The following is a 17903-nucleotide window of genomic DNA, read 5'->3' on the forward strand; positions in this document are numbered from 1 at the left end:
GTACATGCAAATATGCGCATCAGCATGACTAAAAACACCTTCACACGTTTTACACCAGATTCAAAACACTTTGCTGACTGGCGCACACACAAAGACAAACCTCCACCGAATCTGTGTGACAGATGATTAATGCAACATGTGCCAGCCGTTGCTTTCCCCTCTCTCTCTGCTGCAACATTTATTTCCCTTGTATATACCTGCTGCACTCTGCTGATACAGAGCAGAAATATGAACAGTTGTGTCATAGGTAATTTGTCCACATGGCCTAAAGCACTGCTTTGCCAGAACTGGGCAGCTGAGCTCAGTTAAAGTTGAAATCCAGCCCAGAGCAGCTGACCCAGGTCTCTGTAGGCCACCCCAAAGGACTCACTTATGTTTCAAGCACAATGGCTTCAAAGCCAAATTCTCTTTCTCTTTTTTTCTCACTCTAGCTCTATGTCTCAGAAAAAGGAAAGAAATAGTAAAAGAGAATATTATTGTCAGGCCAGATGGAATGCAAATGTTGACCGCTGACTTTTATTACAATAAATCCTCCTTTCAGCTCAATGACTTCTAGAGAAATCAAGTGTTTGTTTCTTTTCCTTTATGCAGTGCGGTTTGTCAAGACCTGATACAGATTAAACAACTGGTGCAAAAGTCCTGAAATGAGGATGCATATCTGCTACTTAAGATGAATTAAGGCCCTTTTGCACTGAATGCAGCAACTGCACCACCAAGCTCTGAACCCATTTATTCCAATGGCTTTCACCTCACAATGATTGTTTGACATTGCACCATGAGCACGTGCACTGTAGCGCAATGTTCAGCACGCCTGCAGCACTTAAAGTTCAACTATGTTGACAAACTTGTCATTTCCAGTCACTATTTCCATGTTGTTTCCCACCATTTCCGCCTACTTCCTCTGCTATGGTGTAAGGGCACCGCTGTTTTAACTTGAGGCTCTTCTAATACTCCACTGACTGCATTTTGATGAGCGTCTATTGACACTAAAGTTATGGATTTATTCGTAAAGTCAAACACCTCTGTAGGCACATTTTAGTTTTAAGCCAAATGAAAAAGGACAGCCTAATAACCTGAAGGAAGGACTTTGTTGAAACTGCAGCAGAAGTGTGGTGATAGCAGGTGCTAATAGCAGCAGTCTAAAACTAATCAACGTCTAAAACGAACAATTAAATGTTTAATTGCAATTATTCCAATAACAGTTAATTATAATGATAAAATTCTGTGATTGCAGCATGCTTAGTCTTGTGAAGACTTGCATATAGGCTTTGGATACTCGCATAAAGTGGCCAAAAAAAATATTGGTCAGGCAATAATATGTAATGTGGGAGAGGTAGCACGTATGACAAACCCACAGAGAGTCATCACCTGACCCTGAGGAGCTTAAATTATCTTCACCTCATTGTTCTGGTCTTCTGACCCATCATGTTATTGTTTTGGTTCAAAACTGATTTAAGGTTTAAAGATACCTACAGAATAGGCTGGTCCACCAGCCATCCAATGAAATCACTGCAACGCCACTAAATGAATCCATTATACGTGATTAGATCAACTAAACCACTATATTTACATTGTTGTGGTGCTTTGTCATCTATTTGGGACCATTCAGTACGCTGTAAACAGTCTGAACGACCTCAGCCAATCAAAGTTCTTGTGGTTTCCACAAGGAGTTTGTATAACTGATGAAGCTCCAACAATGAGTTGCACTTGGGGAAGGTCATGGGAAAGTTTTGGAGTCTAAGCCACAGCAGGTACAGTGTAGCTGCACAATCCAGACTTATAATGTAGTTTCCAGCTGCTCTCACAGCATTGTTTCTGGATGCAGTAGGCAGAATCGTGTTCACTGCTTTTTTTCTCCGTTGCTCCCAAGTGGCCAGGAAAAATCAGTTAATGCAGCTTAAAGTAAAAAGCTGATTGCTATCCCCAATGATGGTGTCACTGTATAAACTCTTTTCAAATACCTCACTAATGTGTAGACAAGCACAGGAGCTCAATCAGAGCTGAGTGTTGTCTCAGTGGATTTATGGGAATCTACACTGGGCAGGCTGAGGAGGGGGGAATGCAAATGACCATAATCCATTTAAAACTGAGAGGCTTTTGACTCCTCAAGCTACACATCCAACAGCACTGTTTTTAACTTTATCCTGAGCCCGTACAGGATGAGTCAGGTCAGAAGTCAGTTAGGTTTTACCTTGAATTGATTCCAAGATAAAGGTGGGTACAAGTTTGCAAAACTGGGCCAGTGCAGAACTCTAACTGGTCCCAGATCAAGATCGGAGAAGTGAAGGGAATTAAAAGAGGAGTCAGCAAGATGAGATGGAAGAGAATTCATTTTCATTCTAGACTTATTCACAGCTCCAGCCTCATGCATCCCTGTCTTATCTCCATCCTTATCTCCCTCTCCCTGCTCTGCCCCTTCCCCTCTTCCTTTCTTCCCTCCTCTTCTCACTTTACTGGCCACGGATCTGGATGGAGCGTACAGTTGTTCCAGCCAAACACAAGTCGGCACAAGCCCCGTACTTTTACTGCGTCTCTTGATTGATGTTCTCATATCTATTGCTCACACACTCGGCAGCTCTCAGATAGAACGGGACTATTAGCATTGGCCCTGTGCCTTCTCCTTTTCCCTCAGTAAGTTAGACTCCGATCAGTTGGAGATCTGGCTGGCAGGAGAGGAAAGGAGGAAGTGATAGAGAGACAGATAAAGACAGTAAGATAAAGTGAGAGCCAAGTGAGAGTCAGGACAGTAAGAACAAGAAGGAGAGTCGGGGAAATGGAGGGAAGAGAAACGTAGCATACTGTCAACGCCATCCAAGTGCTGAGTGTACTCTTGTCTGAGCTGCAGTACAGAAAACTGAAAAACGGGGTATACGACACCTAAAATAGCCAGACTAAGCTTTTGTGTGGAGGTGGTGATGTGTATGTATCTGTAAAGTGGGATATAAGCGAAAGAAAATAGTGTGCATTAAAATAAGTATAGCGTAAATTGAATTCAGCGTTTTAATAGAGTTTCATAGGAGGAGAAAATGGTCAGCTTATCGAGTGACCAAACAGAGCAGAGGCGCGTGAACTTCTCCTCTCTCTATGTAAACACACTTCAACAATTTAAATATTCAAATTGGATGTATTCCCCTTTGCCTCGGATGTTTCAAGTCATTATGCTTTAAAGACTCACGGAAGCTCTGGGGAATCGGTGCTATTTGATGCAGATCTTTATCTCACTGTGCATCACTATCTCCTCCTTACTGTTGGGCATTTTAATCGGGCAAGCAGTGGTCTATCCTCCAGCCTGTTTGGTGCCCCTACCTGTACTTATTATGCACCTTGAAACAACTCAAACCCCTCTGAATATGGAGTGATGCCTGCAACCCCCTGATTTAACTGTGTGGGTAATGAACTCTGTCGCAAAAAGAAAGCCAAAATAAGGCCAAAAAACTAGTAAAAATTATGTAGTAATGACCAGTAGCTCAGTGATACAAATACATAAAGAGTGGCATATCCTTTGCATATTTATATATTACATAAATCTCCCTTTGACCACTAAAAACATCCCCCAGCTCCCTGAGGTTAAGAGCCACCACTTCACAACTCCAAAACAATTTACTCCTTAAAGTATTGTGAGCACGACCTGCAAGATTGTTATGAATGTTTTGAGAAACTTAATGATGCACATTTAGAGAGGAAGGAGAGGGCATGAATATCCATCACGCCCCTGTAAAAACCCACACAAGCTCAGAGGAGAAGCAGGCTCGGCTTAAAGGCAAGAGACGGATGAATTCAGCGTCTGCTTTGGGAGCTTCATGTGGATTCTAACCTGATCTTTCTGTCTCCGTGCAGCAGGTAGATGTTTTTAGTAAACAATCTCTGATAAACGCTGAACAAATGGCAGAGATTCAGAGCTGGTGAGTCTTTGGTGGAGACGGTGGGATAATTAGCCGCTATATCCAGATGATGGTGCAGACTGAACCGTGGCTGAATGTCATTGGGTCATATTAAGTCAAATGTTGGGGAGTTCTAGCCTCAGTGGGCTTAGAAATGGATTTTCACTTTAGGCAACTCAAGCCTGGTTTAGGTAAAGAACAGGTGATGATTGTGGTTAAAGAGATACTCCGCAGCTTGGACACCTGAAGTTCACGTCACATGTAGTCTGACTCACCGGATGTAGACTTTAAGGAAAAGCCTCACATTTCCTCCTCCTACTCCTCTATCTGTACGAGTCCTCAGTGTCACCGGGAAACTCTCATTTTGGGACATATCTATAAGCTTTAAAGCCGTACATCACTGTCCACAAAACACTCAAATATTTGAAGCAAACAAGCAAAAACAGAGTAAAGTTTGGAGCTGAATGCTGTTTCTCCAGGAGAATGCGGGCATCCATACAGCACTAGTGGCAAAGGAGGAGGGTGGAGACTCAACAAGTTTCTTCATATAGATGGGTTTTGAGTCATACAGATGGAAACTTTCACTCTAGTGTTAAAATCCTTGTATCTTTAGGCTGCTTTGAGATGAACCAGAGCAGAACCAACCACTGGTGATCGGCACGCAATCTATGCCAATTAGATTTTAGTTGTAGAGAAGATAACATCGTGAGATCATATGTTTTTGGAGGCAGGAAGTCTCAAGCAAAACAAGGAGGAGAAAACTTTGATCTGGTTGCTGTAGCTCCAGGACAATTCGCTGAACCACAGAGCACAGGTGCTAGAAGCAGCAAAATGCAGCGTTAAACTGTTGCATCATGAACCTTAGTCATCCGACCTGCACCATCTGACTTCTGTTTCCTAAACTGAAATCCTACTTACATCGTTGCCATTTTCAGACATCATAGATGCTATTGAGGAGCATCTGAAAGCTCAAGATGTGACTTTAGACCAAGATCATTTAATTTAAAGCATTGACAAATAATGCAGGAACTGTTTTTCTCCTTTGATGTTTTCTGATGAGAACTTTTTCAAGCACCCCTGTATGTTACTGTTTTTAAAAATACGCTTTGCCACAGGAAACAAAACAACAACCTTCAAGCTGCAACATGCTGACAGTGGGAATGAGACGAGCCTGATTGGACTTTGTGGTGAATTAGCCGTTTTGTTGACAGTACCTGCCTCTCTTCATTTAAACATTCCACCAAAACACCTTCCTGCAACATTGCCCAAGATGACTGTAATTGATTAAAAGAAATGCTAACAAACCAGAGTGTTTTTTCCCGTGTTGCAGAATGTTGATGAGGTGAAGCCAGACCATTCTGTAGAACCTCCTCTGAGGGTCTGAAGGGAGCTTTCCAGCAGCGGATGCATCAGGATTATGTCGGTTGCTTCATTACAACCATGAAATAAGTGGCCATTTAGGAGACGGGGATGAAAGATGCTGTTTAGTTGCAGAATGAAAAGTGCAAGATCTGCAGTTCTAGAAACTTAATCCATGCTGAGTACTAAAAGTCAGGGTGTCTTAGTGTCTGCTGCTGGGATTTTTGACCATTTTGTTTATCTGTCTGTCTCTAGTGTGCTTTTTAACATTTGGAAGGTTCAATACTGAGTCACTGGAGTAGCTGCTTAAAGTAGGGAATGGTTTGTTTTGTGTATAAAGGAACATTATTGTCTTGTGTGTCAATATTCCATACTGAAAGGCATTTCAGAGGAGACGGGGGACACTCTGGAAAGGTCTTTATTATATCACAGAACATAAGAATATGTATTTGAGGAGTAAGATTACTTTGTTGTAACTTTCTAGTCCATTAAATATTGCACTTAATGATGCAACTACAGCAGAAGTAACTCAAGATTAACTTTTCAGTTCCTTTAGTAAAGGGCCAAACTGCACTAAACTAATTGGAAAAACTTCATAACAGTCAACTTCTGTATTTAAAAAATACATTATCCAGTTCAGAAAGTACATTTTTAAACCTCCATTGTAGGTTTCTGCTGCTGATCTAGTAATCCTGTGTGTGTTTTAAAGAGGCAACCACACTACTGTACATCACTACTGCTTAGAAGTGCCAGCAACATGTCTTACTTAAGTGCAAACAAACAAGAAAAATAATCAGCATTTCTGCAAAGAGCCTTTCCTTTATGACGCTCACTGCTCAGCCTTTATCTTCTCTCTGATTAGCTCTCATCGCAAATTGTCTCCCTTATTCTGTGTATCCCACCCACACCTGCTGTTGACACACAGACACACAATGTAAGCCAGCATTTTGTTCCTGATGTAACTGGATTACAAGTGGGTGGCGATCATCTTTCTCCTTCTCCCTCCTGCTCCCAGATTCCTTTGAGTTGTTTGAGAGGAACCGAGGAACACGGCTCAGATCACAGTCAGAAAAAACTCATATGTCGCTCACATTTCCAAAGGCTGACAGTGAAGTCTTGCTTTCAGATTAGAACTTTTGAATTTGCTGTCAAAATAAATTATTTACTTTCTCAGTGCGTATTGGTTACGACTTTCTTTTTTTGTTCTACTAAGCATCATTATCTGACGGTTTTTTGTTGTTGTTTTTCAGTCTGCATTACATTCGTTTTGGTGGTTTTCTGCACAGATTTCTCATTAAGTGTTGGCAAAATAGCAATTTTTCTGCAGAATTGCATGTTTTTAGCTGTTTAACAAAAAATAGCAAGTGCCTACAATTTTCTTAAATTATAGTAGTTTCATCTTAAAAGCAGATTATTTCAAATTTGACTAATATATTAAAGAAGCTCTTTGTTTTGTCTAATAAACACTGAAAGGATGACTCTCTGAGAGGCTTAAGTAATTGAATTTTAAAAGCCTTGTACGCTGGTGTTGTGTTCTGTGCATCACCTCTAATGAGACACTTTGACAGTCAGATGCAGTCGACTCCAACCATCCTCCAACAGGCTCCTCTGTGTCCTCTTACCGCTAAGGGCAATCCCTTACTAAAACACACACACAGACACACACAGACACACACACACACACACACGGCTGGGCGCTGATGCCAGCTACAGCGGCTCAGAGTAGCCCCTGAGGGTGCAGCTCTGCAGTTCAGTGGAAAGAGCGATATTAAGGCCACCTCTCTGTAACGTCGGGGTCACAGCGTTTGTCTCGTGATGCTGCACATTCTGCAACTTAAGCAGAAATCCGAACAAATCACCTTGCTGTCTGGCAATTTATTTCAAAATGAAAGCAGCAATTTTTTGCTTTAAATCGTGTTTCACTTTTGCTTGCTTTTGTGCGTTTCTGTGTGTGTATTTGCAGCCAAATGAGGACACGTGTGAGCTTTGTGTTTGCTCGCTGTCCCATTTGTTGACTGATTTGTTTGGGCCTTCTCTGGTTTTAGAGATAAACACATTGAACCAGATATGAATATTCCTAATGGGTTTTTAATGTCTTTCTAATTTGCCCTTTGAGGGGCTCTAATGGACTGTCCCCATGTTTGCACAGAGAGGAGAAACAGTGGCTTTGATTCATTTAGTTGTTACCTTGCACTAAGGCAGACAGGAACATTATACTTCACAACTTCTACCCTCATATTTCACTCCAGTAGTCTGCAGAGCACCACATGTCTGTAAGAAGACTACATCTGTGAGTTTGTGTAGAATAAAAATGCTCTGCTGATTTTTAGACTTCAATCCCTGTTTAACAAATAGGGATTTTCACTTTGAGGGTAGAAAATGTCAAAATGTACATTTTACAGAGCAGTTGTTTAAGATTGAAGTTACTGATGCTTCAGCCTCATGGCTTTTCTTCCACTAGGGATCCACCCATGTGGGTTTTCAGGACAGATTATCGGTAATCAAGAAAGTCTGATAACCAATATTTGGAACTGATATATGTTGCATGTAATTTTTTAACAGCATGTGATCGCAGGAATCTGTCATTCATAACTAGGCTTCTTCATTAATAAGGGTGACTGTAACTGAATTTGTAAAATAGAAATAAGAGTGACTAAATTAGGATGCAACAGCTTGTGTTTCTTGTTCAGTTTTTTGCTGCTTGAGGGACATTTCTGAGACCACAGAGTGACGACAGACAGAGAGGAGGCTGCATCAGACTTGAAGTAGTGCATTTAATTCATCAATAATCCGTCAATAAGCTACCAATATGATAATCAGAAAACTGCCAAATAGTGGCCACAATAATCATCCGGGCCCATAATTGGTCTAGAACCACCAGCTATGTAATGAAAACGTGTTCAAATAGCAAAATGGTATCAATTAATATCATTAATGCCCAGGTACTGGGTATACTGTTGTGCATAGTTGCATAAAAGATGATATATTTGACACCAAAAAAATATCATAGTATTCATGTGTATGTATGTCTGATGAAACAGCCTGTACTCCAACACAGAAAGCACAGTCTGATAACGTAGCCGGTGATGGGAGAAGTGAGACATATGGAAGTTGATAACCTGTGAACCTGGCTCTGTTATACTGGAGGCCTTATGGATCATTTGGATCCTGCAGTTTGAGTTGTAGCGTGTGTGTAAAAAAAAAAAAAAAAAAAAAAAGTGAGAGCATGAACAATGATAGACACGTCATTATTAATAGTGCGTTTAACCTCACAGCGTTGCCTCTCTGGCTACAGTAAAACACATGTTGGTTAAGTCTGGTAATCACTGGCTGGGGGAGTGCATGAGAGTGAGAGGCGAAAGGTGTGAGCAGAGGTTGATTGCGAAGCCATTTCCCAAGGCTTTGTCGCGCTCTGTTAGCTGAAGAGCTCATTTCAAAGACAATTTGTCTACTGCTGAACACTTTGGCAAAGAGCAGCCTTGTGGTGGAGGAAGTCACTAGTCTGGTGTGTGTGAAACCTTAAAACTGCTTTTTGTGCACGTATGAATCACGCAGCCTACATGCATTCAAGCTTGTGTAAGTGCCACAGTGTGAAACTAGAGGAAAACAGAGCAGCACAGCCCTTAAATCAGACCTATGTGATGCTAGCACAGACTGAGTGGCCACATTAGTGAGGTCACGATCCGCTCTCCAGCTCGATTTCAAGGCGATGCCAGCTTGGCAGCTCGCACACAAGATTTTTGGAGTGGCCATCATCATCTTCAGACCTCAGTTCTGTAAAGTGTATTTCTCCAGATTGTGAAATCTCATTAAAGTGCAGTCTGCTAGTGTTATATTTTGAATTATAGCTTTTATTCTTTACTTTATGTGAGTACAACCTGCTACATTTAGTACTGCTTATACCTCCTCTGTTTAGCTGTTTTTTCCATTTGTGGATATTCAAGGTAACTCAAAGATCTGCTCTTTGTAGTATTTTTTTCTTCAGTAATAGCATTTATGCAGTTAAGCAGCAAGATTCCCCCTGGCCAAAAAACAGAAAATGTTAAAGACTTTCCTAAATGAAAACACATTTTATTTAGAAGCTGGGAATTCAGGTGAGTTATACAATAGGCTGCATATAAAAGATGGATGTAGCTCCACGATCTGAAAAGTGAAGCCAATGCAAAGTGCCTTTAACATGCATTTGTTTAAATGGCCCGCAGGGGGCGACTTCTTTCATAAGATACACTGTACTGAAGGCGATGAGAAAATGACCTTCCTTCTCACTCGATCTGTTACCTCAGTGGACATTTTTCTAATGAACTTATGGTCTCAACTGCTAATTTCAGGTCTTCCTCAATACAACATGGTGTTCATTTAGTAAATATGGTCCCATTTAGTGTAAACCAGATGAGAAAGTGGGGTGTGTTTTAGGGCCTGGCTGCCGTGTGACTCTATACATGTACAGCCTTATGTATAGTGGATATTGTCCTTGAGCTCTCTGTCAGATATGCCTCTTATTCGACATGTCCAGTTTTGAAAAACCAATACAGAAATGACTGAAATACAACATTTGAAGCCCAGAAACAGTCGTCCAAAAACTGATAGGTGAGGTCCATCAAACATGTATTAGAATCTATGAGTTCTGCACAGGATTTAAGATGTATGGAGTATTTTAATGTACTGTGCTGTTGTTGTTGTAAAATATTTAAGCACAATAACCTGAAAAGATAACTTGATGTTCTTTTTATCTTGTCTTAACTTCGCATGTTTGTTCCTCTGTTTTTTACCTTCATCCAGGTATGCTGTTCTGCACGACCCAGCAGGCTGGCTCAGTGTGAGTCCAGTCAAAGGAACTGTCAACACCTCAGCCTCTCTGGACCGCGAGTCTCCTTATGTCCACGACAATAGATACACAGCTGTCTTCACCGCCACAGACAACGGTGAGCTGCAGTTAACCTACTGTGTGAAAGAGACAGGAGATAGTGAGACATACGGAATAATCTGCATAACCTTCGGATGAGTAGATGACAAACATGGTTCACTTTAACTACCCCTTGAAACAAACATGTTTATGCATCAGCTATTTAAGAGTGTTCACATTGTTGTCTTTAGATGATTAATGCAGTGGTAGAGTGGCATCAAGGTTTCCCACCATAGATTTGTTCTCATTTTCATTTTACAAGGATTCCTCGTGGGCGATGAGTGTTGTTACAGAATCACTGCAGCAAGAATGGAAAAGTCAAGATTAAGCCTTTTCTTATGCATAGAAAGTGCTCTATGAAAAGACTCACCTGGTTGCAGTGTGTCACCGTGGTGACAATGGGATGGCCTTAAGTGGCGCTGCATCTATCAGACCATATGTTGGTGGCTTGTTGGTGTCGGTGGAGCTGCTGCTCGGAGACTTTCAGAGGCACAGATCAAAAGAGTCGAGAGCAACTCTTTTTTTTTCACTCTCTCTTTGCTTCTCTTTCAGTCTCATCATCTCTCTGTCTCTTTGTCCACCCCCCCCTCTCTGTCTGTCTCCCTCCCTCCCCCTATCAATCCATCTGGTCTCCTGTACTCAGGAGATTCTGACAGATCCATTAGAGGAACTGAGGGATTCTATTAGTAGGCAGCAGAATAGCACTGTTGTGCTGGGAAATTCGGCAGCCTTAGAAAGATGAGCATTGAAAGAGGAGTAATGATGGGGCAGGAGGAGAAGGTGGGAGGAGGTGGAAGAGTCAGGGGAGGAAGAGAAAGGATAGGACATAAGAGAAGATAACAAGAAAATGATATAGAGCTGGGGAAGTGGATGAGGAATAGGTGGAGAGGATGAGAAATGGTTGGTGAGTGGACAGAGCAGTAGAGAGAGAGGAAGATTTGTGCTGGAGCCAGATGGCTGGATGAGAGGATTCAGCACGATATTATTGTAAAGTTTTCATGGTACAGGGCTTGGAATTTAAGTTTTTAAGGTTAATTAATCAAAGAAAATGCCATAGTTAACCTGCAGGTTGCTATCTGTATCTGTGGACACTGCACTGTTCTGTATGTTTTTAGAGTCTTTCTAAATATACATTGAGGTGTAGAGCTGGTAATCCAGTCTGAATGTTACCATTAAATGGCTCATTATCGGTACGTCATTCCCAAACATAAGGGCTAGAAGGGACCTCCTCCACCTTCAAGTGTACTCATTTATTGGCAGTATAGCCAAGTTTTTTCATTTCCAAAAAGGAACAAAAGCCCACATTTGGAGGCTGGAGGTGATGGAGGAGGAATAAGTCATGGGTTTGATCCCATTCTTTTACTTTCGCTCTCATTTACCTCTTTTCTCTCGATGTTTGGTTAATTATAGCATCAAAACTACCTGGTTTGGTTTAGAAAAAGATCACAGTCGTACATTTTCAGTGACAGATCCAATGGAGATGCTACGTGCGTTTATTCACATAACCACAAAAGGTCATAAGCATTATCGGTGCTACTTTGTCTTTATCAGTGATCAGAATGGATGATAACATGCCTACCAAGCATATAGAAGGTGGAGGAGGTCCATACTGACCCATAAACGACCATTTAATGGACAGATAACATCGGATAAATTGGATGAGCCAATATCAAACCTCAATAGCTTTTTGATACCAACAAGAAAAATATCCAATTCAATGAACATCACAATTACTTCCAGTTAAGATCCACAGCTCGGTTGCATTTGCAGATGAGTTAATTATTCTTCAGTCACATTTTTCCTCAGTGACCCCTGGATGACTTCTGAAACAATTAACCTTTGAGAAGTTATACTTTTTAATTTAAATTGGCAGTAGTAGGAAACAATGTCTGTTTATTGGTCAACAGAAATCCCCACCAAGTGTTGCCATGGTATCATCTGAAAACTTAATTATCACTTTAACACTAATTTCAAAACAAGAATGAGAATAACTCGCAGGGTTGTACCTAAACACAGCGTGGTATTGAGCTTAACCTAAATGTAATCATGCTGTTTTTATACTATCGCTTTACCAAAAGTTAATGGAAACAACAGAAGACTATCGAAATCTTCAGTTTTGCAATAGAAGTCTTGACACTTGTTTGAGGTCATTTTTTACTTCTTTAAAAAGGATTTAATGTTTTTCATGCAAACATTAAACTCACAAAGGTTGAGCTTCTACTCTGTTTATTACAGTTATGCATAATGTAGCATATAATGGCACCTGAACTCATTTTTTTTGCCACATTTTAAAGATTTGCTTCAAATTCCCGCCATGATTAAATGAAAACTTGGCTGTTACTAAGATTGTAGATTTTAGTCTTAATTTAGTCTCTTAATAAACTGATCCATGGTAATAAGCACCAAACAGAAAGTGTGGTTTAAGCTGGTGTCAGCATTTTTTTACAACAATTCAATCACTTATTATTGACAAAATAGAGCTACACTCAGTCAAGGAGTCATCAAAGTTATCTAATCTGTCATGTGGGAGAAATTAATGTCTGTAGTTTTTGAGATACTCAACTCAAAATTACAAATATCAACCTCATAGTGGCGCTAAAGAAAAATAATTTATTCATTAAAGTTCTAAGGACACAGCATGTAGAAATGCTGAATGTCTGAACAAGTTTACAAATTAGATTTTGAAACATTTCAGAGGACAAGTGAGAGCTTTGACCTGCTGGTGGTGCTAAATGAAATGTCGGAGGGTTCATAAACTCATTAGGATTCTTATTTTGGGGACCATCAATTTCACAACCTTTATGACTTCCCAGCCAATCATTTTGTTGTTGAGATATTTCAGTCTGGGCCGTAGTGTTGGACAGATCAAAAAAAACGCCAATCCAATGAGATCCAATGAGTCAAAACATAAAATAAAACTGGCATGACGTGACAAAACCTAAAATTCCACCTGCACTCTGTCCTATATATGTCAGAGATGTAAGACAGGAAATAGATTAGAAGCTGCTCCCTTTTCTGCCTTCACAGATACAGGCGAGGAGAACCATAAAACTGCAGCACGCGGTCCTTTAACAACTCGCTGTGGTTGTGCACGAGGTGGAAATATGAGTGGAATACTGATACCTGCTTGACCCCTGCCTCCACTCTTTTCATGCATGCTGTGTCACTGACAGGACAAATTTGCTCCTTTCCCGCAGCGAACTGTGCAATGATTGTATGACAACCCGTCCATGTGGACTACCAACAGGATATCGATTGACCCTTACATCTTTATATTTATATTTATGTGGAGACCTCCAATGAACACCTGTTCACCCTGCTCTGAGGAGAAGGAAGAGGAGGAGGATGAGAGGAGAAACAGTGGAAAAAAGACACCTATATAAAACGAGAAAAATGGTTTTGGACAAAATATACCAACAGGGTTAGAGAGAGGTCTCAAATAACTTTAAATTACATTTAAATTCACTACTTCCAGACATATTTCTTAACACCTAATATTAAAATCCACTGCATCAACCGTGCACTTAGACCAGAGGAGTCAAACTAATCCTAGTTCAGGTTCCACATTCAGCCCAGTCTGATCTCCAGTGGACCGGACCAGTAAAACCACAGCATAATAACCTATGAATAACCACAACTCCTAATTATTCCTTTGTTTTAGTGCAAAAAAGTACATTCTGAAAATGTTCACATTTAAGGAATTATCTTTCTACAAAACATCATGAACAACCTGAAATTTTTGAAGATAGATCAGTTCAATTTCAACAATGTTATGCCTCAGTTTATCATTTTCACATTACAACTTCCAGATCACAGAGTGTCTACAAAGGAACACAACATTTAGTCACAGATATCTGGAACTGATCAATACAGTATTTTACTTTATGATCAAAGCGACAAAAGTCTGACAAAAAAACAAGGCAAAATATTACAAAAATGAGACAAAAAATGACAAAAGCGAGAGACAAAGCAACAAAAAAGTAGACAAACGACAAAACAACGAATAAAGTAACACACAAAATGACAAAAGTAAGACAAAAACACAAGCGAGACAAAAAGGAAACACAAAACGACAAAAACAGAAACAAAACTACAAAAACATGAGACAAATGACAAAAGTCTAATGAAAAACAACAAAAACAAGACGAAATATTATAAAAATGAGACCCAAAATTACAAAAGAACAATGAACAATCTAGTATTTTACTTTATGATCAAAACAACTTGTCTTGTCTAGAAATGATTTTAAATTCATAGTTTCACTAATTTACAATCTGCAGTTAATGTCTTCTCTGGAATTTTTACACTTTGAGGGCCAGTTTTGACTCACGGGCCGCATGTTGGACACCCCTGACTTAGATCTGTACCGACCGAAGAATATATTAAAAATTAAAGCATGCTGCTGCTGACCTTAAGTTTTGCATTTGATTAAAAGCCTCCCCTTATAAAGGTGTTGGAGTGTTTCGGCTATAATCTGTCTCGGGTCAGTCCCAGGGCCCATTTTGGCCCATCTGACCTTGTGTGTTGGCTGGAAATAGAACATCTACTCTAAGTGTTTTGCATGGTTAGCGACAGCCTGACTGTAGCTGCTGGTTAACAGCGTGAGGGCAGGTCAGCTCAGCGGCCCTCTGGCCAGCAACAGATGGTGAGTGATGGAGCGAACACACTACAGGGAAAGACTCAGATCACAGAAGAAAGACAGAAATAGGGCGAAACAAAAGGAAGAGGAGAAAAGAGAAGAGAATGATCTAAGTTTTGGGGGGCATTAACAAGGTAGCAAAGCGATGGCGATGTTGTGAAGGTCGGAGGTCATGTCAGCTGGAGAATTAGCAGCAGTGTGTAGTCTGGAGGCGACTCTCTGTTAACATAGTAATTAATTCCACTAGCAGGGGAGGCAGAGAGCCATTTGTCACTCCATGATGTGTGAAGTTACAGACCTGATTGTCACTGCGTGTGCACGTACATGCATGTGAGAGTAAATCTGTGCTGGTTCCCACACTCGTCCCCGCATCTGCATTTGTGCACATTGAATCTCATTCCTCATCATTTATCCATCAGCTACACCCGCTTCATCCTGTCGAGGGTCGCAGGGGGCTGGAGAACATCCTGAAAAGGTCGTGAGTCAATCAAAAGACTTCCTCCCATCATGTGTTTGTGTTTCTGAGTTAATGAATGAAAAAGCCACAGAGTTTTTCCCGTGCAGCAGCACCTGGCAGCATTGTTTGAGGGAGATATTGTTCCAACCTGAGTGAGCAGAGAGCTTGATGGGCTGTTTCTATAAACTCTGATCAGTAGCTGCTGGTTTTGCGCACCAGCAGATTCTCTTCTGCTCTCTGATTCCCCACCGGGACGCCAGCTGTTCCTCTATCGTACCCCCTTCTCCTTCCTTCACATCAGTGGTTTTTTTAGCTCGGCGTCGGCGTGTTTGCGTGTGGGTGGATGGAAGTTGTGTGTTCATTGTGGGTTTTAAAGTCTTTGTCCCGGTACATGCAGGAGCTCTTTGGCCCTGTGTATCCGCTCTCTGCTGCGTGTTGTGGTTCAATGTTTTCTCCTGCTCCTCATTTAAATGTTAAACCGCCTCCTGGTGGGAGCCATTTGTCACTGGAAGGCATGAATACATTATCAAAGCCCCAGTCGTCAGAAGCACGCCGGCGCACGCTCACACGCAATCTTAAGCGTCGGCTGCCACCGAACCTGCTATTAAAAACTCTCAGTAATGCACAAAAGAGCCAAGCAGCATTTGCTTTGAACACACGGACGTACAGAGGAGAGACCGAGGCCGTGCACACGTGTCTGTCTACCCGGATCACAGTGTGACAACCTCTACATAGTCAAAGAGCTTTGTTAATTACAGGAATATTAAGTATTACACACACACACGCAGTCAGACTGAGCGAGGTGATAAGTCTCAGCATTCATCACAGTCACATCACATCCCCTCCGGCTTAAATCAGACGCAGGAAGGCAAAAGTAGAGAAGGGAGGCTGAATTCTAATGGGCCACAGAACAAAACTCTGGATGTAAAATTAAATATGACGTAGGCTGTGTCTAGGGCTGCACAGTGGCGTAGTGGTTAGCACTTTCGCCTTGCAGCTAGAAGATCCCTGGTTCGCGTCCCGGCTTTCCCGGGATCTTTCTGCATGGAGTTTGCATGTTCTCCCTGTGCATGCGTGGGTTTTCTCCGGGTACTCCGGCTTCCTCCCACAGTCCAAAAATATGCTGAGGTTAATTGATCATTCTAAATTGCCCGTAGGTGTGAATGTGAGAGTGATTGTTTGTCTCTGTATGTAGCCCTGTGACAGACTGGTGACCTGTCTAGGGTGTCCCCTGCCTTCACCTGAGTCAGCTGGGATAGACTCCACCCCCCCATGACCCTAGTGAGGATTAAGAGGTGTATAGATAATGGATGGATGAATAGGCTGTGTCTGTGTGTGTGTGTGTGTGTGTGTGTGTGTGTGTGTGTGTGTGTGTGTGTGTGTCTGTGTCTGTGTGTGTGTGTGTGTGTGTGTGTGTGTGTCTGTGTGTCTGTGTGTGGATGTGTGCGTGTGAGTGTGTGTGTGTGTGTGTGTGTGTGTGTGTGTGTCTGTGTGTGGATGTGTGCGTGTGTGTCTGTGTGTGTGTGTGTGTGTGTGTCTGTGTGTGGATGTGTGCGTGTGAGTGTGTGTGTGTGTGTGTGTGTCTGTGTGTGGATGTGTGTGTCTGTGTGTGTATGTGTGGATGTGTGTGTGTCTGTGTCTCTACATCTCTACATGTGTCTGTTTTTACGTGATGGCTGCCCGTTGCTGCCTCGTTGCCATGCTAAGTGCTGGGAACCAGTGTGCAGCTCATTGCCGTAATGGGCTGAGTAATTTCCCAGTTTCGGGCCAGCCCAGATACAGCGGTCTCACTGCTAAGCGGCTGTCATGTCACCAGCAGCCTGGCAGGCTAAATGCAGATAGATAGACTGGCGTTGTGTCTTTAGCCAGCTGTGATCAGGCTGTCTCAAACTGCAGCAGGGAAATAATAAAGCATGATGAGCTACTGTGTCAGCTCAGTGCACCGGGCCTGAAATCCTCAGGCCACGGATAGAGAAGAGGAGTATAGAGCAGAATGTAATACAATAGAAAATTGCAGTCTTCTGTTTATGGAATGCTGAGTAGTTTAGTTCAGCATGATGAAACTCCACCAAGCCATGATTTAGTTATCAATGGATCAATGTTTGATTAGCTGAAGATTTGTGAATGAGCCTTTGGCAGATAAATGGTCGAAATCAAGCATGACTCGCTGCTATAGCTTTGCAAAAGATCCATTAGAGCACAGCCGAGAGAGCAAAGGCCAAAGAACAGCCTGTGTTTGATAGAACAGTAAATAAAGTAACAGGAGGCTCAGTGTGGAGACAAACAGAGGAACATGAAGGAAAATGAGACAAGGTGGGGAAAAAAGTGAGAGTTAAAACATGTCAGGACGAAGAAATTAAGTGATTTATTTCTCTTTTTTTGGAGAGGAAGATGGGAGGTTTTATGAAATTATACGAAATCTGGATGTGTTTACTCGCCTCTCTTCTTTCTTGTTCCCTGTGAGACCAAAATATAGAACAAAATGAGCAAAAACAATAGAATAAAATGAAACAAATGAGCAAAAAATAAAGAAAATAAAACAAAAAATAAAATAAAAGTATATGTATATAATATTTATTAAAATACATTTATAAATCTAATATATAATATAGAAAAAATGAGCAAAAAATAAGTAAAATAAAACAAAAATTCTATGTGTGTGTG

General features: G+C 41.3%; 1 protein-coding gene across 3 annotated transcripts in view; it reads left to right on the forward strand.

Annotated features, from left to right (window-relative positions):
- Window positions 1-17903, forward strand: part of cdh13 (cadherin 13, H-cadherin (heart)) — a 446773-nt gene that overhangs the window by 337574 nt on the left and 91296 nt on the right. For all 3 annotated transcript variants that reach the window (XM_055009253.1, XM_055009252.1, XM_023274214.3), the window contains one exon: window positions 10020-10162. In XM_055009253.1, the coding sequence (XP_054865228.1) occupies window positions 10020-10162 (143 nt within the window). The remainder of the gene's footprint in view (window positions 1-10019; window positions 10163-17903) is intronic.

Source organism: Amphiprion ocellaris, chromosome 3 (assembly GCF_022539595.1).
Source record: "Amphiprion ocellaris isolate individual 3 ecotype Okinawa chromosome 3, ASM2253959v1, whole genome shotgun sequence".
Classification (NCBI taxonomy): domain Eukaryota; kingdom Metazoa; phylum Chordata; class Actinopteri; family Pomacentridae; genus Amphiprion; species Amphiprion ocellaris.